The following is a 21,572-nucleotide window of genomic DNA, read 5'->3' as shown; positions in this document are numbered from 1 at the left end:
AAAGTGCTGGGATTACAGGCGTGAGCCACCACGCCTGGCCCTAACAAGCTGTTCTTTATTTTGCTGGACTATGGGAGTGGGGCTACATGCAGAGCCTGGGTCCTGCAGGTCAGCCTGCCAAGCTGTCACCTTTGACTCAGGATCTGGGTGGGCCTCATCCTGCATGTTGAAGGCTTTAAGCCTACAAGTAACTATGGCTAAGACAAAAGGAGCATATATGTACAGGAGGAAAGGAAATGAGACGATTTCTAAGCGTTTCAATTCTGTCTTTGCAGACGATGTTAATATTTCAAGTTTTCGAGGCCATATTATTGCGGACAGCAAGTGATCTTTCACATTTCCATGTTGTGGGAACCAACATTGTGAAAAAGCTGATGAACAACCACATGAAGCTCATCTGTGAGTCCCTGTATGCCTCAGGTTACAGGTAGGCAGTCTGCCTTGGTGTGACAAAGGATGGGCCTTTGGGTTTGGTCTGCATTCAGCTCTCCGCAGGTGCATTTGGTCATTACCTTTATGGCTAGAGGAGAGCTGAGCTATTTCCGAGGCCGCAGTGACCGAGTCTCTGCCCCCTTCCTTTGTGGACCAGCCCTGGCTGTCCCTGACTCCTCTCTTACTTACCCCTTGTCCCTCTTGTCCTGCCTGCTACTGTCCTTGCTGCTATTATCTGTTGACTGACTCCCTCTACTGGAATCCTATAGGTGCATGTGGCAGGGCCTTGCCTGTGTTATAAAATGCCACCTTCCCAGCACCTAGAACAGGGCCTTGCATGTAGCAGGTGCTCAGAAAAGCATGGAATCTGGATAACCGCAGAACAGAAAGACAGCCAAGAGCTCGCGTTCAGAGATGCCTTTGTGAAGAAGTCGTCCTCTGTATTCTGCAGTCACAGGGACTGAGGTGTGGTCTCTTGATCACACAGTGGCTCACTCCAGAGAGAAATGTCCATCTTCAAATCTTGTGTTTATATTGTTAATCCTACTTAGTTTTAATTTTTAGTGTTATTTTGAATCTTTATGCTTTTTTTTTCTTTTTCCTTAAAAAGCATGTCTTTTTCCTTCTTTTTTTCTGGTTTGGGGATAGCAAATAACACAAGCAGCTTGCAGCTGGCTTTGTGGTGAGGCGGCTCTGTGCTTCTGCTGTTCTTGACGTGTCCGATTTCCTCTGGTTCCCTGTGCAGGTTGGCTCGCGCCTGCCTGAGCCTGATGACCGCCATGGTGACCCAGGGTCCGGAAGCTGCCAGGGACGTCTGCAGCCATTTTGATTTGAATAAAAAGACCTTGTACACCCTGGTGACCAAGAGGGATTCAAAGGTGAGGGGACCACAGTGTCTCGTGCCTTCCATGGGTCTCCTTCCCTTGGAGGACTGTAGTGGTTTTTCCTCCATTCTCTGGCCCTGATCCCCACACAGATGAAATGAGAGGTGTCTATGTAGAAGGGTGTGTGTCAGCAGCCACAGGATCTGTCTGTGAGGACAGGACTCACTTCAGGCTGGCGATAGGGCCAGAACCTGGCAGAGCCTGAACAATGGGGACATCTGAGGAAGCTCCTGGGGGCTGAGTGGCACAGGGCCTTCCTGGTTGTGAGGATGACTTAGCTGTGGGCATCTCCTCTCCTGGTAAATGAAATACCCTCCATGTGCCCATGGCCCTGAAGCTTGTAGCGTGTCCCAGTCCTCTGTTCCTGTTCTGCCCACCTCGGAGAAAGCCCTTGAAGCTCTAAGCCAGTGACGTCCTCAAAGAGGACTTTTATGGCTTTTTAATAAGTGACTTTTGCCTCCCAGTTACAATCTTGTGATGGGTAAGGGTTGGATTGTGCCCAGGAAAAATGGGAGTGTGGATGGTTGGTTTTCAGGAAACCTGTGAAACAAAAATTCCCTGGTGGCTTTTGAAATTTCACTTGGGTTTGGAAAGGTTCTTGGGGAGCAGGCACACTTGGAGGACTCCTGAGCTTGAGAGAGGGCATCCTCCCATCGTGTGTGCTGGCTCCAGGTTGTCTGTCGAAGGGCCTCTTCTGGTTGCCATATCAGCTCCCCTGCTGGAATTCAGTGCTGTGAACAGCCCTGGCCAGAGTGTCACCCTCTTCCTGAACATGAAGAACAAGGGGACAGGTATCAGCCCATCCCATCTGCTGCGGTGGAGAACCACATTAGAATAATTCACTTCTATAACAGTGTGCTGCCTTGTTCTGTCAGTATCCCTGGGAACTAAGAGTTTCTACATAGCTGGGAATTGGGCTAAAGGGTTGATAATACCAAGTAGCTTTTATGGCTCTGTGAGATTGGCCTGGTGTTGAGGGTTTTACTGGAATTACAAATAAGGTATTCTCTAAGGAAAAAAATTCCAGGTCTTAATGTCTCTTAGATACTATGCTTTATCCATGTGTCAACAAATTCCATTCAATGAGTAATGGCTCCTGACATTTAAATACGTTTCTAATAAAAAGAATGTGTGTGCTATTTGCAGACGAGGGCAAATATCACGGTTCTTTGGTCTTACCTGGCAGTAAGCCTGGCAGTAATTATCCATCAGATGCCCTCCCCACCCATCTCTTTTGATCTCAGCCCTCCCCGCCGTCTAAGTGAAATAGACTTTAGGAGCCCAGACAGCGTGGGAAAGGGCTTCCCGTCCTGAACCCCGGCTGCAGGGCCACACACAAGCCGTTTCATCTCAGGGTCTCAGGGCACATTATTTTACCTCTCCAGGATCTGTAAAATGGGAGTTACAGTCAAGTTGAAAGTGTTTTTACTTTCATTGTGTAATCTGTAATAAGTATCTTAGATTTCTTATATGTTATAGGAAATGGAGTTGAGACATTACATTTAATAAGGAACTGTTAGGAACATTTAAAAATAGAGCAGCGTGAGGAACCCCTGTACCAGCTGTCCAGCTTCAGCCGCTGTCCCCACCCTCCACCTTTTCAGTTTCCTCTGGGGCAGTCGATTATAGCAAATCCCAGACGTGAATCATATTTCACTATAAATATTTCAGCATGTACTCTAACAGAAAAAGACCTTTTAAAGAACAGAAACCACAGTGCCATTATCACGCCTAACACATTAATAATTTCTCACTATCATCTATTACTCAGTTTGGTCTCAGGTTTTTTCCGTCTCAAAAATGTTTTTACACTTTGTGATTCAGATCGGGATCCAAACAAAGTCCACATTGCATTTGGTTGATACGTTTCTTAAATATCTTTGATCCCTTTTGAGTCTTTGAGTTTTTCTCCCTCATGCCATCCCCTGCTTTTTTTTTTTTTTTTTTTTTTTAAATGCTATTTAGTTGTTGAAGTGCTGGCAGGGTTTTTTTTTTTTAATGAATATATGTTAACATTTTGGAGGAAATTATTAAAGCCTCATGAAGAAGGAGGGTTATAGATAATATTCATCCAGCCAAAGAAAGCATTGTTAAAATCCTGTGCCAAAGAGCAGTTTTACCAAATGTATTTTGGTCTGTTTTAGACAATGTTTTGCAGAACAAGCCCTGAAGAGTTCAGGACGTTTTCTTCCTGGAATAATAACCCTGTGAGGTCACAGGGTGGGAATGAAGAGCAGGCATGTGGTCCACTTGCAGTAGGCGTGGGACGCCTTTGATGGAGAGGACTGGAAACAGAGGATGGAGCCCCAGGGGGCCACGACAGTGGCAGAGCCTAGAGTGGGCAGCTGCTGTGTCCTGGGGATCTTACCCAGTTCCTCCATCATGTCAGGACATGAAATTTGGAGTTGTCTGGGATATAAAAGATGGAAGCCAGGAGGTGATAACTAAATCCCTTTTCATTTATAAATTCATTGCTGGAGGGACCCACAGGAGGTCTAGTTCTGCTGTGTACCAGCAGGATAGAAAGATGTAGAATGGCAGAAAACCTGGACCAGCATTCCAGGGCCCTGACTCCCAGTACTGTTACTTCAGTGGACACAAAATAAAAGCACAGGAACTTTCCACTAGCAGGGAAAAGACAGAACTTAATTTAATTTTGCCAGGCATGTTTTAGCATTTTACCAGCATTCATCTGGAACACAAGGCCTGTGTAGATCAAGAAAATTAACTGCTTGAATTAGATGGCATGTTTATTTGAACAATGAGGCATAGAGATGGCTTGGGAGCACCTTAAGCTTCCTGAGGACAGGGACAACATCTTGGTAAACTTTGCACCCTCTCTTGGCCTGAGATGATGGCATCTTGAATGGAATGAGTGTTTCATAAAAACTGAATTGGTGGGTTAAGGCACTGGAGCGTTGCTGACACTATGGAAGTGCTGCACATTCTCGGCACCAGTGATCATTGGATGCAAACTCCTTATTGTGATGAGACACACAGATAGGTCCTCAGAACAGAGAGGATAGTTTGAAGGCCTCAGTTTTGGAAGAAACTCACATTGGTGTAATAAGGTCTTGCTGAGATGCTGTGTGACATGGACGGGGATAAACTCAATAAATGTAATGAGTGTGCAAGGCCTTGATCCACATATTAGGGAGCATGGGTTGGATAGCCTTCCTTTTCTCCAGAAGAAACATAGACCCAACAAAATAAGATGGAATTAATTAAAGACTTGCACAGAAACCTAACTGATGCCAAGTATGGTCCTTGCACCCTGAGAAAAAGTGAAATGAAAATGGAAAATGCCACAGAATCTTGTGAAGAAGGAAGAACTTCTCTGTAGTTGAACATAAGTCGTATGTTTGTACAATTACTTCTTATCTCAGTTCTGGTACTTAATTAGCTGTGTCACCTCGAGTGAAATCTTTTTTTGTTTTTTTTGAGATGGAGTCTCGCTCTGTCGCCCAGGTTGGAGTGCAGTGGCGTGATCTCTGCTCACTGCAACCTCTGCCTCCCGGGCTTAAGTCTCAGCCTCCCGAGTAGCTGGGATTATAGGCGCCTACCACCATACCCAGCTAATTTTTGTATTTTTAGTAGAGACAGGGTTTCACCATGTTGGCCGGGTTGGTTTCGAACTCCTAACCTCAAGTGATCCACCCTCTTTGGCCTCCCAATGTGCTGGGATTATAGGCATGAGCCACCGTGTCCGGCTGAGTTTTTGAACCCTCAGTTTTCTCATCTGTAAAATGGGTGTGGTGTGGGCATCTCTCCCTCAGGCTGTTATGAGGAGTAAATGAGATCACGGATGTGCAGCATTTGATACAGTGCCTGGCACATAGTAAGTGCTCTGTAAACATTGTTCTCCTCCTCCTCATCATCATCATCACTACTACTGCCACCGCCTCTCCTGCTACTACTAAGTGGAACAGAACTATCTGGAAGGCAGAGATTACTCCTTAATTTTCCCAGGCATTTTGGGGCAGTGATTTGTTGTGATATTAACTTATTTCTTGGCAGTGAATGAAGGTATCTTTGGAGTAACTGTGAAGTAGAGAATAGTGCTGGGTGTAAGCAATGGAGGATCCAGGCACACCTGCTAGTTCTGGAACAGCTGATGAGAGACTGACATGACCACATGCCTTGAGTTCCTTAGATACAAAACGAGGAGTGATGTGACACAGCTTTGTCTTAATGATACTGGGAGGGGAAGCTGATCAGCGGCTTCCCTAGAGGCACTGGCTGCTGTCACGGTGTTGGGGCCCTCCCCAAACGTGCCCAGTGCCCTGGTTGGTGGCTGATGCATGTGGACAGTGCTGGCTACAACCCTGGGAAGGCCTAACAGGGTTAGTAACGTGACAGCATCTGTGCTTTGGTTTGTGGTATGAGCTAATAAGTTATTTATAATATCTCATAAAAACCAGACATCACCACATTGATGTCTCACCAAAAGCAGTACCAGCCATTTCATCATCTCTGGATTTTCAAAAACAGATTATTTTCATCAGCAAGCAAGAGGAGATGGATCTAGGCAGGCTGAGAGTCTTGCTCTACACCAAAGTGGCCAAGAAACGAAAATGTATGTGTTATAGTCAGGGAAGGGAACACTACTATTTTTTACCCATACTTTTGTATTGAGAATAGGGCTTGAAAGAGAAGGAAAGTAGAGAAGATTACCGGGGAAAGAGAACAGAAAAAATTTTTTACTTTCCATGGAGAATGAGCATTGGTTTCAGACTTGCATCCCCTGGTAACTGGGGACAAGGCTGGGGGGCTGGTGATGTTGAGACGGGAGGGGTGTGCTTGGCCACTGTGTTGCTGATTCCTTTGGCTGTATGTGGAATATGCATGTGACATGTAGGTCTCCTTTGTCCTCTAGGGAGTGTACGACGTTCGGCAGGCCTACATTCAGTTTGCTCTCTCCTTTTTAATTGCGGGTGATGACAGCACTATAGTGCAGGTGTTGGAAGTGAAAGGTAGGTGTACTCCCTTGTCCGTTAGGAAAGCCCATTTGTTTTGAAAAACCTACTGCAAACCGTTTCTTCCAAGTTCAAAAAAAGTCTGCAGCCTTTGCAGTTGCTGTGTACACCAGATTGAAGGGTGTGGGGAAGGGAGGTGGGTGAGCGGGTGCAAAGCCTTGGTCAGTACCATTTTGATATCACTGGTCAGAGTGAACAGAGTTGTTCCTGTTATGCCGTCTGGAATGCTGAATGATGCCATAACAGGATAAATGCAGACTTCAGAGAGGCAGAGTCGGGCAAACAAAGGAGGCTTTATGGCTATGGAACCTACTCAGACTCATAGCCCTGGCTACCTGGATTTCCTTGGGAGATGTCGTTTTAAAAAATAAAGTTAGTTTCTTTGGTGGCTTAGACCTGTGTTACGAGAACATCAGTAACAGGGCTTCAGAGAATTCCAACTTGACCACCTTTTGGTGGCTGTGTCCCTAGAGTGAGGCTTGGCATCATTTAATCTGCTAGGGCCCCTTGCATTTTATCAAGAGATTCACTAAGATGATAAATGGCAGCACTTAGCTCAGCACATGGCAGTTGCTCAGTAAGATTCCCTGGAATCCTGGCCTGTCTGGAGGTGAGGAGCAGTCCCATGTCCTGGCCGGAACTCTGGGAGTTATTGAGGAGGAGTAGCAGGGTGCTGTACCCAGGGTGTTTGGGTCTCCAGCCCTTCTTCTCCCTCCCAGGATGGGAGATCTGGACTGCCCCTGGAATGTGACTGTCGGGACGATTTAGGAGGAGAGTGCAGGTGGCGGTCACCCTGTATGTGGTCAGCCTGGTCTGTGTGGGGCGCTCCATTGCTGCTGTGGTGGAGCAGCATGAGAGTGGAGATGCGGTCTCTGCATAATGCAGCAGACAGATTTTTTTTTTTCCTACTTGTTACCAGGCACTAGGTTCAGGATATCTTGCTGCTGCCAGGGCCAGTAGTTTCTTCAAATTCCCGTGGGCCATTTCAGCTGTCTGGCCTTTTATTCAATGACAGTTGGTACCATTTACACTGTTGAAGGGGGCTGGAACGTACTACAGTTTAATGTTTCTGCTGGGAAGTTTGGCCGTACACATCAAAACTTTTAAGGTGCTTATGCATGGGTTTGGATTTATGATGGGCCCGTCCCCCTGGACCTCTCATAGTACCCCATGCCAGAGCAAACTGTAGCCCCGAACCATTGCCTGGCCTCTGTGCCCGTAGGCTGCTGGCACTGAAGTGGGTTGCACAATAGATAAAGAAAAAAGATAAAAAAAACTTTTAAGATACTTGATCCTGCAATTCCATGTCTAGTCATTTATCCCAGTGAAATAATTAAAGATGTGAGTAGAGGTTTTGTTAGGGAATAATATTTATATTAGCTGGAAATGGGTCTTGTAACTATCCACCAGTAAGGGACTGGCTGAGCAAATTGGGGACTGGTCATAAGATGGAATGCAGCGATTAAAAATACTCTGGAGGCTGGCCGTCGTGGCTCACACCTGTAATCCCAGCATTTTGGGAGTTGGAGGCTGGAGGATTGCTTGAGCCCGGGAGTTCTTGAGACCATCCTGGACAACATAGTGAGATTCTGTCTCTACCAAAACAAACAAACAAACAAACAAACAAACAAAACAAAAGTTAGCTGGGTGTGTTGGCGTGTACCTGTTGTCTCAGCTACTTGGGAAGCTGAGGTGGGAGAATTGCTTGAGCCTGGGATGTCAAGGCTGCAGTAAGTGGAGATTGCGCCACTGCACTCTAGCCTGGAGGACAGGGGGAGGCCCTGTCTCAAAAAGAAAAAAAACATGCTGCACTTAATGATTTCAAAGTTTTTTAGTGATACATGATTGGGTGTAAACTATAAAACTATAAAGTATGACCTCATTTTACTCAAATAGAGTAGCATGAATACATCAGAAGGGTAATAGTTAACTCAGATGATGTTAACAGTGTTAACTTCTCGGTACTGAAGCTTTGACTTATTCTTTTGGTTTGTCTGGTATTTTCTGATTTTTCCTTTTTCACAAATAATGAATTTGCTTTTGTAGAAATTCTGTGTGCTCAGTAAGCATGTGTGGAGCAAGGAAATTTGTAATTGTTTTGCTGCTTCTGCCCACTGTCACCACTGCATTAATAATGATACAGTGTCAAGCTCTGGTGGCCATTTCCTTGGGGATTGAAAAGTAGGAAGAGAAAGCAAAAAGTAAACTAAATCACCCAAAATTCTACTGCCAACTTAAAAAATCATGACCATCTCTTTAAACACATCTCAGCAAGTCTAAGCAAGAGAGAAATTGTATTAGTTTGTTATACCGTACATTCTCTTTCAAATAGCATTTAATTAATTTTAATATGAGAAAAGAAAAGTAAAATGGAACTAAAGACCTACTGAGCTTCTTAAAAAGTTCTGTCATTGGTTCGCTTGTAGGTGCTCTTGATTTCTTTTCTTTCTTCCTTTTTGTTTTTGTTTTTTTTTTTTTGGAGACAGCGTCTTGCTCTGTTGCCTAGGCTGGAGTGCAGTGGTGCGATCATGGCTTACTGCAACCTCAAACTCCTGGGTACTGGTGATCCTGCCACCTCAGCCTCTTAGGTACCTAAGACTACAGTAAGACTACAGGTGTGCACCACCATACCCAGCTAATTTTTAAATTTTTTTTTAGAGACAGGGTCTTGCTATATTGCCCAGGCTGGTCTTGAACTCCTGGCCTCAAGGGATCCTCCCACCTTGGCCTCCTGTAGTGCTGGGCTTACAGGCATGAGCCACTCTGCCTGGCTTCTTGATTTCTTATGTCATGGAAGTGGTTATTTCTACCGGAAACTTGTATAGTTTAAAAAAAAAAAAACTTGAAAAAGTAAATGGCATTGTTTGCTGTACCACCTAAACAGTAATATTCTCTCGTCTATTCTCATTTTCAAAATATTTTTGAATTTAATGCTTTGAAACTTTTACTTTCAGAATTTATTCCTTGCATTTTTAGCTCAGGGATAAAGGAAGATAGGATCTCTACCATCAATATTTTATTATCCACACTGAAAACAAAGGTATGTGCTTGGTGATCAGCGTTTCTGTTGTCTGTTTTCCCTTGGGAATGGAGATATTCTCCGGTGTTTTACAGGACTGTAGAGCTACAACATCTTATGTTACATAGATTGTTGTATTGGTTGAGTGGAAAACTCTTCCCTAAGCAGAAACTTGTTCTTGTTGATGAGCATATCCTGGGGCTAGAAGGTTAAAGAATAGCTGAAGCAGCCAGTGATGTCCAGACATGGCTGCTGTTTTATTACAGCAGCAGAAAAGCTGCTGGTCAACATTTCACAGCAACCCAAAGTAATCATTGTGAGCTGTAAATTATAAATAATACTTCATTCACATATCTAGCAAAATGTTGTTTTGTGTCATGTTCCATATTCTGCCTTTTGCAAGCATCTTATTGATATTTTAAAACTTGCTAAAAAGATCACTGCCTTTAATACAGAAACACTTTAAATCATCAGTAAGAAAAACTCTATGACCCTCCCAACATGACAAGTTGTCCAGAGGCCTCATGAAAATGGCTAATAAGCATGAAAGGACTTTATTTTCGAAGTATTTTAAAGAGTGATTCTCAACTGGGGGCAATTTTGCCTTCTACGAGACATTTGTCAATCTCTGAAGACATTTTGCATTGTCACAACTGGGGAGGTACAACTGGTGCCTAGTGGGGAGACAGCAGGGATGCTGCCGAACATCCTGTAATGCCCAGGATGGCCCCCATAACAATTACCTGGCCCCAAGTGTCAATAGAGCTGAGGTTGAGAAACCCTAATTTAAAGTAAAGCAAATAATGACATACAGATTTTTTTGCCTACTAAAATAGCATTGACTTTTAAAAACAATGGTGTTCAGTGCTAGCAAGGATGCTTTGAATCAGATACTTTCTTGAGGAGGAAGTGTTGTATCCCCTATGGAAGATAACAGTTCTGACAGGATGTGTCAGAGGTCTTAAATATGTTCATGGACTGTGACGTATGGTTGTTCTGAACTGGGGGAGTTGCATCAGAACCTCTAGGGGAATGTATCTGAAATATATATACCTGGGCCACACCCATAGGGATTCTGGGGTTAGGTTTGGGTGGAGCTGAGAATTTGTGCCACAATTCTACTTGCAGGAACCAGTGTCAAGTCCAAAGTCAGATGCAATGAAGACTATGTTCAAGGATGCTAATCACAGCTTTATGGAGAATAGCCAGAATTTAGAAACAACTAATTGTAAACACCAGGGGAATGGTTAGATAAGTTGTGGTCCACTCATAGGATAGAATGGTATTTAGCCCCCCAAAATGTTCTAAAGGGATGTTTAATGACGTGGAAAAGGCTTATGCTTCATAAGTAATCATATATAAATAAAATCTCAGGCAAAAAATAACGAATACATACACATGTATATTGTGTGGGTGTGGGTGGTGACTGAAAGGAAATATATCAAAATAGTAACGATATCCTAGGATGGTTGGGAATATTGGTGAATTTCCCTTTATGTTTGTCCTTTTTTTAAACCAAATTTTCTGCCACTAGCAAGCATTATTTTTATAATGATGAGAAAACAGTAAGCACCATTTAAAAAATAATTGAATTCCATGAACTTCATTTGTTTTATTATTGTTTCAGGTAGTTCACAATAAAAATATCACAAAAACCCAGAAGGTGCGTTTCTTTACGGGGCAGTTATTGAACCACATAGCATCGCTGTACAACTGGAATGGGATTACCGATGTGAACCCAGAAAATGTCAAGGTGCAGACACTTTTTGGTTTTCGTTGACCTCGTTGTTGGAATTTGATCCTCAGGGTTGGGAGAGGGAGAATTCTCAACACCGCACCAGACTTGAAGTCCCCTCATTTGATCTGTTTCTTTTGACTGTGGTTATATGGTTGTATTAACCCTCTGCTAACTGCAATAGGATTTTTTTCCCCTAATTTCTTAATCATGCTAATAATTTTTTTTTTTAATTAGAAAACTATGATTTCCTTGGGCTGAGCCATGTCTTAGTTTTCCCTGCAGCACTTGCCTGTTAGACCTGCAGGGTCATCCCGGCCATCTTTTCCTCTTGCTTTACCTCTGCCTTCCCATCCTTCCATTCTTTCATGTCCAGTTGTTGGAGTTTCAAGGCTTGTTGTGTGTTTTTTGTTTGTTTGTTTGTTTGTTTGTTTGTTTTTAACCTCAGGATCCTGAATGTCTAGGAGCCTCACCTACTGACATATATAATTTATTTTGTGGTAGTTAACTCGTGCTAAATTGAAACAGCTGCTCCTAACATTGACCCAATGCCAGTGTATATTTTAATTTTCTTCAGGGTGTTACTGAACATGGACTTGGCCAGAGTAGTAAAGGCACAGACTTCCTGTTAACGTTATAATAATTCACCTCTCAAGAGCCTAATATTTCACCTCCTTTTATCTTGGAGACTTGCCCAGGTCCTCTTGTTTTGAACATGTTTTTGTATGCTCTAGACCAGCAAGCCTCAGAGGCTGCATAAAAACACTCCCAAATATGGAATTTTATTCAAATGAACAAGAGAAATTAGATCACTTTAAAGCTTTTAAAAATACAGGTTTAAACTTGCCCCTCTTCAGAGTATTCTTTTATCTTGATCGGTGTATCTTTTTGTTGTTGTTTTCATTTATTGTTTGGAATGACACCAAGTATTTAAAATGTTTTCTAAATTGTCATCGGCAGTTAATATTGTCCTTGTTTTTACTCTAGCTCTTACTAAAGTGTATGAGCTTGGGATTTTCATTGAATTTTTAAAAAATCTTCATAGGTTTCTGCTGAAGAAGCAGGGAAAACCATGGTGCGGGAGCTTGTTCATAACTTTCTGATGGATCTTTGCTGTTCACTCAAGCATGGAATTAATTTTTACGATGCATCTTTGGGTACCTTTGGCAGGTAAAGTATAACCCTCTTGTGGGCCCCAGGGTGTGTGTGTTCCTCAGAAGTCACCACATACGTGAGTGTCTAGTGGAACTGTAGTAGGTTAGAACTAGAATTGTGGACATTATCTAACTCGTTTCAGGGTTGAACAGTTGTAGTCCCAGAGAACTTCTACTTGTTGCATGTCCTCAGGGGCAGTTCTGAGGGTAGCTGTCTATTAGCACTTAGTTAGGTCATGGGATATTTCACCCAGGGAGGTGCTGCGGATGTTTACCTAAAGACAGTGTTCGTCAGCTGGAGCGCAGAAAAGGCGTCTGCCTTGCCAGAGAGGGTTGGCCCTGACATGGGCTTCACAGCAGTCCTGACGCAGGTACCATTGTTATGCCAACTTTGCAGAGGAAGAAAGTAGTTCTAGAGAGGTCGAGACACTTACCCTGGTTAAATGGCAGAGGTTGCACTGGAATCCAGGAAGTCCAGCTCCAAACTGATACTAAACAGTCCTCCCTCTCCTTGACAGGCTGCCCATGAGTCACGATTTCAAAATTGTTTTTTTTTTTTACATTTTGTTTCACATTTCACAATTGTGGTAAGATTTCATCATTAAGGAAACATATTAAGTTCAAATCGACTGGTTTTGATCATATTCTTTGAGACTTTCTTTTTGTAGTTGTATAATACAGGTCCATGTAATTTTTTTTTTTTTTAATAACAAAAATGGCTTACTACTGTTCATCCTATCTGCTTTTTTCCCACTTGACAGTAAAAATATTGGCCATGTTTTCTGGTCATTGTAAATGTGTAAATGATTTATTGTTTAATCCTTGTTATTCTATCCTAGCATTATATCACAAGGATTTAGGCAGTTTGATTTACTTCTAATTTCAGCCAGTCAGGAAATCAGGTGATTCCTTCAGAATGGAATAACATGGTGGGAGTTTTTCTGTCTGCTTATGACTTTGGACATGTTTTGATTCTGAGGTCACTGTGATTTAACTTGTCACATCATTTCTTTTTTCTTTCATCAGTAAGAATGAGCTCATTTTCCTGCCAAAACATAACAGCAGACTTTTATAGTCGAATAGAATATTACACCATGCTTAAAACACATGCATTGTTCCCCCTTTTTAAAGCATTTTTCCTCCATAACTAGGCCCATGAAATAGATGAGCATTTAATGAGCATATTGAATCAACTTGTGGGTGTGCGTCTCTTTGCAGCAAGCTGTGATTTATGTGAATTTTGAAGCCATGGGCAAAAGACAAGTGTTTGTGCATAAGGGAAAGGAAGGAGATTTGTTTGTGGATGGTGATAGAAAGCTTTGAGAACACTGAATTGCATCGTTCCCTGTTCCCCGGTAGACATGTGGCCCACTCATTCATTTCATTCAGGTTCCTGTGCAGACCTCACCACTTCAGGGAGGCCTTCCCGGACAGCCCTTTCTGAAATAGTCCCTCCACTGTCACTGTGCTTTTTGCCTGGCTTAGACTTCTGACTGTTCATACATTTATTTGCTGATTTATTTATTTGCTTGTTCATTATCAGATTGGTGAGAAGTGGTGAGAACGGGCGCCGGTCTATTATGGGCCTCCAGTCCCTAGGACAGTGCCTGGCACATAGTAGGTGTTCACTGAAAGCTGGTGTTACAGCATAGAGCAAGGATTGGCAAACTTTTCTACAAAGGTCCAGATTGTATTTTGGGCTTGGCAGCCTACACAGTCTGTTGTGACCACTCAGTTGTGCCAGCAAAGCATCCATAGATGTAAATAAGTAGGTTTACCTGTGTCCCAATCAAATTACAATGATAGGTGCTGGGCCCTACTTTGCCAGTCCCTTGTGTAGGTTAACAGAGCAGACAGCTGGGCTTCAATCCCAACTTAGCTCTGAGACCTTCACTGGGTTAGGCATCCTCTCTGCCTCCATTATCTTGTCTATAAAGTGGGAATAAAAGTAGTGCCTGTCGCAGAGAGGTGGTGGTAACTGCCTAGAGCAGTGTCTGGCATGTGTTGTGCACTACATAAATATTAATGCTCTCCATTTTATTACGTTGTTGATTAAAATAAAGCATGTGTAGTATTTTTAGCACTCTTTGTAGATTTAATATCCTTTTCATTTGACAGTACAAACTATTTTGTTCATGACATTTTCATATTAGGAAAGGATATTTTCATGTCCTTTTTTAAAGGATAGTTTTTCTGATCAAAATTATACTTTCTAATTTGGTTTTTAAAAAACTTTTTTTACTATATGTAAAGCTGTCATATAGCATTGTAGTTTTACTCAATTTATAAGGGGGATGTGAGACACCGGGGACCCTAGAAACCATCACTGTGTCGTGCACATGAGGCAGAGTCTGAGGATTTTCTGGATGTTTTGACTTCCCAGGGTCAAGCAGATAGGAAAGGGCATATTTTCTAAAAAGACTTTGAGGCAGGTGAAGCCTAGTGTCCTGGGGCTTTGGCTGTGTGGATCCTGGGGTTTTACTCCCTTTATGCAAGTTTTAGTCTCTGCAGACTTTCCTGCTTCTTACTTTTTTTTTTTTTTTTGAGATGGAGTCTCGCTGTGTTGTTCAGGATGGAAGGCAGTGGCACAGTCGTAGGTTACTGCAGCCTCGAAGTCCTGGGCTCACCTGCTTTTATTATCTTTTCATACCTTTGAAGACTGTCCACTTTGAGACAACTTTTCAGTATTTTTCTACGGTAGATTTTTTCCACATCCTAGCTTCTTTCATCTGCTAAATGAAAATGAAGGAATTTGAAATAAGCTGGAAACAGGGAAGGCAGAAGGTCCATGCAAAGACCTCGTGCTGTCTTGTCAGATTTCTTGTCAAGAAATAATTTAATGGCACTCTGGACCATGCAGCAACTCATGAGCAGTTCGTATAAAAAAAACTTTATTGCCAGATGTGGTGGTGTGCACCTCTAGTCCCAGCTACCCAGGAGGCTGAGGCAGGAGGGTCACTTGAACCCAGGAGTTCGAGGCTGCAGTGAGCTATGGTCACGCCACTGCATTCTGGGTGACAGAGCAAGACCCTGTCTCTAAAGAAATAATAAAAAAATTTAAAAATTAAAACAAGTCCCCCTTTCAAGAGAAAAATGTCTTATCTGCATTTTTTTACACTCACACTCACATATGTATTTACATAGTGCTGTTTTTTTCAGATGGAGTCTTACTCTGTCACCCAGGCTGGAAGTGCAGTGGTGCAATCTCAGCTCACTGCAACCTCCACCTCTCAGGTTCAAGCAATTCTTCTGCCTCAGCCTCCTGAGTAGCTAGGACTATAGGCAGGCACCACCATGCCTGGCTAATTTTTTTGTGTTTTTAATAGAGACAGGGTTTCACTATGTTGGCCAAGCTGGTCTTGAACTCCTGACCTCAGGTGATCCTCCCACCTTGGCCTCCCAAAGTGCTGGGATTACAGTTGTGAGTCACCACAGCCAGCCCTACATAGTGCTTTTTCGTGTGTGGCTGGAGGAGGAACGTCAGTAAAATCTCAAAATGAAATTTGGGGCATGGATTCCTCCCTGCTGGTTTTGTCCTTTCTTTTCAGTAGCCTTGACTTCTAGGCAGACTGGTAGGTGGCTGAGGTAGAGTGAGAGAGAATGGTTTTCTTCCTTTTCTTTAGAAAGCAAATTGAACTCAAGGGAGGGAAGTAGGAAAGAAGAAAGGGAGCAGGACAATCAGAGACTTTTTCAGCCACTCAGAAGTAGAGGATGAGAGGGAAGCCCTCTGTGGAGAGCTGGAACCCCCAGGCCACGGAACCCCCACTTTATGTCCTGGGGGAAATTCCCTACGTTGTTATTGCTGTGTTCACTGAGGGCAATTCTGCAGAGCTGCACGTCACCATGAGCTCTCAGGGTGCTTTGACCATTTTCTGCTGACCTCTCCCCATGTGTCTTTCTCTAACAGAGGCGGAAACCTGACACTCTTGCACTTCTTGCTGGGTTTGAAAACTGCAGCTGATGATGATCTGGTGGCTGACCTTGTGGTAAACATCCTCAAAGTGTGCCCGGACTTACTGAACAAATACTTCAAGGAAGTAACGTTTTCCTTTATCCCACGAGCGAAGTCTACTTGGTTAAATAATATCAAACTACTAAACAAGGTAAAAAACATGATATTTAAAAGTCTGTTAGCTAGGCTGGGCATGGTGGCTCATGCCTGTAATCCCAGCACTTTGGGAGGCCGAGGCAGGCGGATTACCTGAGGTCAGGAGTTTGAGACCAGCCTGGCCAACGTGACGAAACCTGTCTCTCACTAAAAATACAAAAATTAACTGGGTGTGGTGGTGTGCGCCTGTAATCCCAGGTACTTGGGAGCCTGAGACAGGAGAATTACTTGAACCTGGGAGGCGGAGGTTGCAGTGAGCTGAGATCGCGCCACTGCACTCCAGCCTGGGTGACAGAGCGAGACTCCATCTCAAAAAAATAAGTCTGTTAGCTAGGTAGGGGGGCATAGGGAGTTAGGGGACCGGCAGACATTCTCATCTGGTAAACTATACAATATGAAGACCTTTCAGAGATAAAAAGGGATATTTTAGACCATGTAAATTTGGTGTCCTTATCTTCTATAGCATTTTGCCTTTCACTGAGCTGAATTTGAGGTTTATTTAGAATCTTTTGAGCCAATTTATCCTGTTCATCAAGATTTTGCTTAGAGTGAAATCTTGTTGAGTCTCAGCACAGTTAGACTGGGATTGATGAGTTGCCCGATTATCTCTTCTCCATCTGGGCTCATAAAACGTAAAATAAAATGAAATGTCTGACTTGTAGGATAGTTTTTAAAGGTTGCTGCTTCAATTAGAACAACTTGAAATAAGCTGTGGAACGTTGGTCTGCTGGTTTAAGTGGATGTGCGTTACCTTCCTTTTGATCATAGTGTCAGCATCTGCCCATTTTACAAATAGAGGTACCTACTGTTAGTTCTTTGGCAGTAATGCCTGACTTGTTTGAACTCTCTGTCACTGATTCATGGTTTGCCTAGTGGTAAAATACCTGGGATTGTTTCTTGTGCCTCTACGTGGGCCTGGCATTATCTATAAAACCAGCTTTTATTCTGCTTGAGTGCCTATGCTCACAGTCTCCACATTTACCCTTGGGATGAGGAGGATGTACTCCACCCCTTGTTTTGGTACAGACAGTCCTGGGGCCAGCACCCCTACTAGGAGCTGCATCTGATGAAACATCTGATTTGTAGGATAGGGGAGGGGTGAGTGTGTGGTTTTTGCAGGCCCAGTGTTGAGTCCTTACTTGGCTGCTTACTAGCTATGTGGCCTTAAGGAAATTACCTAACCTCACTGAGGTCCAATTTTGTCACCTGTGAATATATTTTTGTTTTAATGTAAAGTGTGCCTATCCCAAAGCGTTGTGAGGAAGCTTTGAGAAGATGGCTTCTTGACATCCCTTCCTGACATCATTTGTCAGGTGCCTGTCAAGTGCAGCAGGAACTGGTAAGTAGTACCATTCGTAGTTCTAGCAGTGATTTATTTGCCATCAGAGGTTTTAAGAGACTCTGCAGACCACAGGTCAAGTTCTGCTCTGAAGGTCCTTTCTCTGTTAACAGCCAGTCTCCTGACCTGATTTGTCTTTGACAAGTAGATTTGAGGGTTAATCTTCCACTCTGCCTTGTGGGGAGTCTCGGACCTTTACCGCTATAATTATTTGATTGAATGGCTTCACCTTTGGGTGCCTACAGCTAGTCTCAGGTTTGAAACTTACTTCTAGCACCACCTAAATCTCTTTTTTGCTTTTCCTAGATCTATGAGGCTCAGCCGGAGATTTCCCGGGCATTTCAGACCAGAGAGTTTATACCCTTGCCTCGGCTCCTGGCAATGGTGATGGTGACCACCGTGCCCCTGGTGTGCAATAAGAGCATGTTCACCCAAGCATTAAACGTAAGGCCATGTGGTTGCCCCACTTCTGGAACTGCCTCCAGCTAAACTCGCTGGCTGCATGATGTGATTATTCTGAGAACCGGCCTGGATGTGTTTGATTGTGTTTTGTCAGGGGGCCTCGGAGGCTTCCAGGACAGAGGCTGTAGTTTGAAATAGCCCATAAGTGACAGGTCCACGCACCCGGGTAAGGACCTTGGAGCAAAGAGACTTTGCTTCTAGGGACAACGGACTTCATGTCCTTGGCCCTGCTCCATCACACAGCGGGGACCCCTGCATCCCTCCAAGCCTTTCTAGTCCTGCCTGAGGATGAAAGAATGTCTAAATCAGAAGAAAGAAAGTTTATCATTAAAATCTCATTAGTTTAGAATTTCCAGACATGGTAGGACTGAAATTTGCCTAGCAAATTCTTTCTTTTATGGTTTAGATGAATGGTGTTAAGATGCCTGGCAAACATGTACTTTGAAGGCCAGCTGTTTTCAGGCATTTTTGGAGGACATGTTCATGGAAGAAATTGATACTTAAATTTTACATCATTATTTATTATAAAGGTCCCCATGTCCCATCAGAAGCCGCATTCTGGGGGGTTCACGTGTCTTTCACCGCAGCATCATGGGCCTAGGTGAATGGCTGTGGGTTGTTGGCACACGTGGGTCCTGGGCCCTGCCAGCCCCTCCTAACCCCAAGTTGCCTGAGGTACCTGGGGGAGGACAGGTATTCAGAAGGGTGTCTTCGTCCTTCCAGGCAGGCTGAGTTGTTGTGTGGCTTCAGTAGGAACAGGTTGGCTGTGGGGGGTTGCACAGGCCTCAGTTGGCCCTGTGGTAATGAGCACAGTCACTGTAAAGTGGGGTGGACTCCTGAGACCACATGGTGAGATTCACCATTTTTTGATACCCCTCCAGGGTTTGTGCTGAGCATGGGTGATGGGGTGAGGAGTAGAGAGGAGGCCTGTGTGGGAGTAGGCAGAAAGGTTTTGTGATGTGTTTGTCAAATCATCGTATGCAAAATTAGTACCCAGCTAGCTTGCCCAACTGTTTTAATTAATGTGGGAGACATTTGCATTTCTCAGAGGGCTTGCAGGAAAACCAGATTGAAAGGATTAGTTTGATGAACCTCCTTTATTTTTTATTTATTTTTATTTTTTATTAAAATTTTTTTTTCTTTTTTGAGACAGGGTCTTGTTCTGTTGCCTAGGCTGGAGTACAGTGGTGTGATCATAGCTCATTGCAGCGTCAAACTCTTGGACCCAAGTGTTCCTCACACCTCAGCCCCCTGAGTAGCTGGGACTACAGGTGCACACCACCACACCCAGCTAATTTTCTTATTTTTATTTTTTGTATAGACAGTGTCTTGCTATGTTGTGCAGGCTGGTTTCAAACTCCTGGCCTCATGCAGTTTTCCCACCTCGACCTCCCAAAGTGTTGGGATTACAGGTCTGAGCCGCCACACCCAGCCAGATGTGCCTCCTCTGTGGGCTGCATTTGCTCTCCCTTCCAAGCTTGCTCCTAGTAGTCTGGGAGAGAAAAGCCTGTCTCCTCCTCCTCTCACAGTGTTGTTTCAGGACAAAGGGTTGTGCCCCTAGAGGGGTGTTCTAGCTCCTGCACGGAGTGGCTCCAAGGAAGGAGTCTCAGAGGACACAGCCTCCTCTCCCCCTGTTGGCTATTGCCATGCCCTGGGGCCAGGGCCAGGGCCACTGAGCCCAGCCTTGCCTTCCCTCCACAGGTGCCCTTTCCGAGAGCCAAGACTGTGTTTTTATGTAAGTGAGACCCAGTGATGTGAGTGCATCCAGGGACTGGAGTTAGATGATGTTTGTTTTTTTTTTGTTTTATTTCTTATGGTTTTGTCTAAAAAACTTTTAAAGCGTACATTTTAGAGTCAGGAGGAGAAGCTTTAGCCTATTTTAGAAACAGGAAATAAGAAAGCGTTTGGAAGCAGGGCCTCAGGCTGTTGGTTGAGCTTTGTGCTCCCAGCCCCTTGGGTGTGGTGTGCACGCTTGTGTGGGGCCTGCCTTTGAAGTGATTATGGGGCTGGCCATTCTTGGCTTAGGATAGTTCCTGTAGTCCTGATTTAGTGTGCAGTGTACACAGAGTGAAACCGCAGCTGACTGGAATGCTGGAGCTCTGGGGTGTCGTGGTTATTGAGCTGAAAGTAAACCAGAAAAGCTCTTTGTTTCTACCGCACCGTCAGTCTGCAGTGTCCCAGCCAGGGCTTTTCAGATCTCAGTGTCGGAGGGCTCTCCTGGGGATCATGTGAAATGCAGATTCTGCTTGAGTTGTGTGGGCCGGGGCCTGGGCTTCTACATTTCTCCTGAGCTCCGGGAGATGCCATCATATGATCCTCCTGGCCCCAGAACACACTGTGACTAGCAGGGGCATGGACTGTTTTCCTACTGTTGGTAGTAGCACAGGTTCTTGAACCCTACTCAGTCTCTGCAGTGAGTGACTCTCCCAGGTGTCATTCTGACTGGAAGTCAAGAGCTCTGGATGTCACAGGCCTGTGATGTGGGTTGCTTCCTCACTGAGCTTGGAGGTGGATTTTCATACTAAAGTACCTGATGCATTTTTTTTTGGCCATTCCTCCACCTGATGCTAATGTTTTTAATAGTGGTAGAATCCTGGGCAACACAGCAAGACCCTGCCTCTACAAAAGGAAAAAAAAAAGGCTAGGCACGGTGGTTCACACTCATAATCCCAGTGCTTTGGGAGGCTGAGGCAGGAGGATTGGCTTGAGGCCAGAAGGTTGAGGCCTGCCTGGGCAACATACTAAGTCTCATCTCTTAAAAAAAAAGAAAGCCAGAAGCGGTAGGTGCCTGTAGTCCCGGCTACTTGGGAGGATGAGGCGGGAGGATTGCCTGAGCCCAGGAGCTTGAGGCTGCAGTGAGCTATGATCGCACCATTGCACTCCAGCCTGGGCGACAGAGTGAGACCCTGACTCAAAAAAAAAAAAACAGTGGCAGAGTGGGTTCTGGTGAGATCTGTTGTTAATGGAGAACTTTCACAGTAGCTGAGTGGTTGTCTCAAGGCTTACCAAAGAGCAGATGACAAAAATGAAACTACTGCTGGATGCCACCATTAGTGGTCATTTCCTGGCAATTGCTGAAGTCAGACCCAGAGGATGTCAGGAGGGCGAGGTACCCAGGTCGCCTCTTCTCAGAGCGTAGAGACCACCTGTTTCATGCAGCTTTCCCTGTGAGTGACCTGAGGAGGGGCAAATGCCAGCCAAGCCCATAGCTTAGCAAATCTGTGTCCACCAGTGTATCCTAGAGACATTTGTGCATTTAACTCTTTTTCTTCCCAGTTGGACAGCACCTCAGTGAGGCACACAGCCTTATCCCTTATTTCTGTCATTTTGAAGAGGGCATTAAAAACTGTTGACCACTGCCTGAATAAAGAGGTGTGGCAGGAATCAGGCGTGTACACAGCTGTGATGATGGAAGAATTCGTGCAGCTTTTCAGAGAAGCCCTGAGCAAGGTAGGCTCTGATC

At 44.3% G+C, this 21,572-nt stretch overlaps 1 protein-coding gene and 1 non-coding gene across 5 annotated transcripts in view; both read left to right on the top strand.

Annotated features, from left to right (window-relative positions):
• URB1 (URB1 ribosome biogenesis homolog) overlaps positions 1–21,572 on the top strand; it is a 125,562-nt gene that overhangs the window by 11,690 nt on the left and 92,300 nt on the right. For all 4 annotated transcript variants that reach the window (XR_008622432.2, XR_008622431.2, XR_612781.4 and 1 more), the window contains exons 3-11: positions 276–427; positions 1,178–1,310; positions 6,193–6,289; positions 9,247–9,332; positions 10,939–11,064; positions 12,092–12,216; positions 16,108–16,303; positions 17,954–18,091; positions 21,386–21,559. Coding sequence is in view for 1 of the 4 variants with exons in the window: in XM_003824001.5 (XP_003824049.4) it covers positions 276–427; positions 1,178–1,310; positions 6,193–6,289; positions 9,247–9,332; positions 10,939–11,064; positions 12,092–12,216; positions 16,108–16,303; positions 17,954–18,091; positions 21,386–21,559 (1,227 nt within the window). In the remaining 3 variants the exon portion in view is untranslated. The remainder of the gene's footprint in view (positions 1–275; positions 428–1,177; positions 1,311–6,192; positions 6,290–9,246; positions 9,333–10,938; positions 11,065–12,091; positions 12,217–16,107; positions 16,304–17,953; positions 18,092–21,385; positions 21,560–21,572) is intronic.
• Positions 7,409–7,544, top strand: LOC112438124 (small nucleolar RNA SNORA42/SNORA80 family). The gene has a single exon (XR_003026604.1). It is a non-coding gene; the product is annotated as a small nucleolar RNA SNORA42/SNORA80 family (small nucleolar RNA).

This window comes from Pan paniscus, chromosome 22 (genome assembly GCF_029289425.2).
Source record: "Pan paniscus chromosome 22, NHGRI_mPanPan1-v2.0_pri, whole genome shotgun sequence".
Taxonomy (NCBI): Eukaryota; Metazoa; Chordata; class Mammalia; order Primates; family Hominidae; genus Pan; species Pan paniscus.
This window is presented reverse-complemented; position numbering and strand designations above follow the sequence as displayed.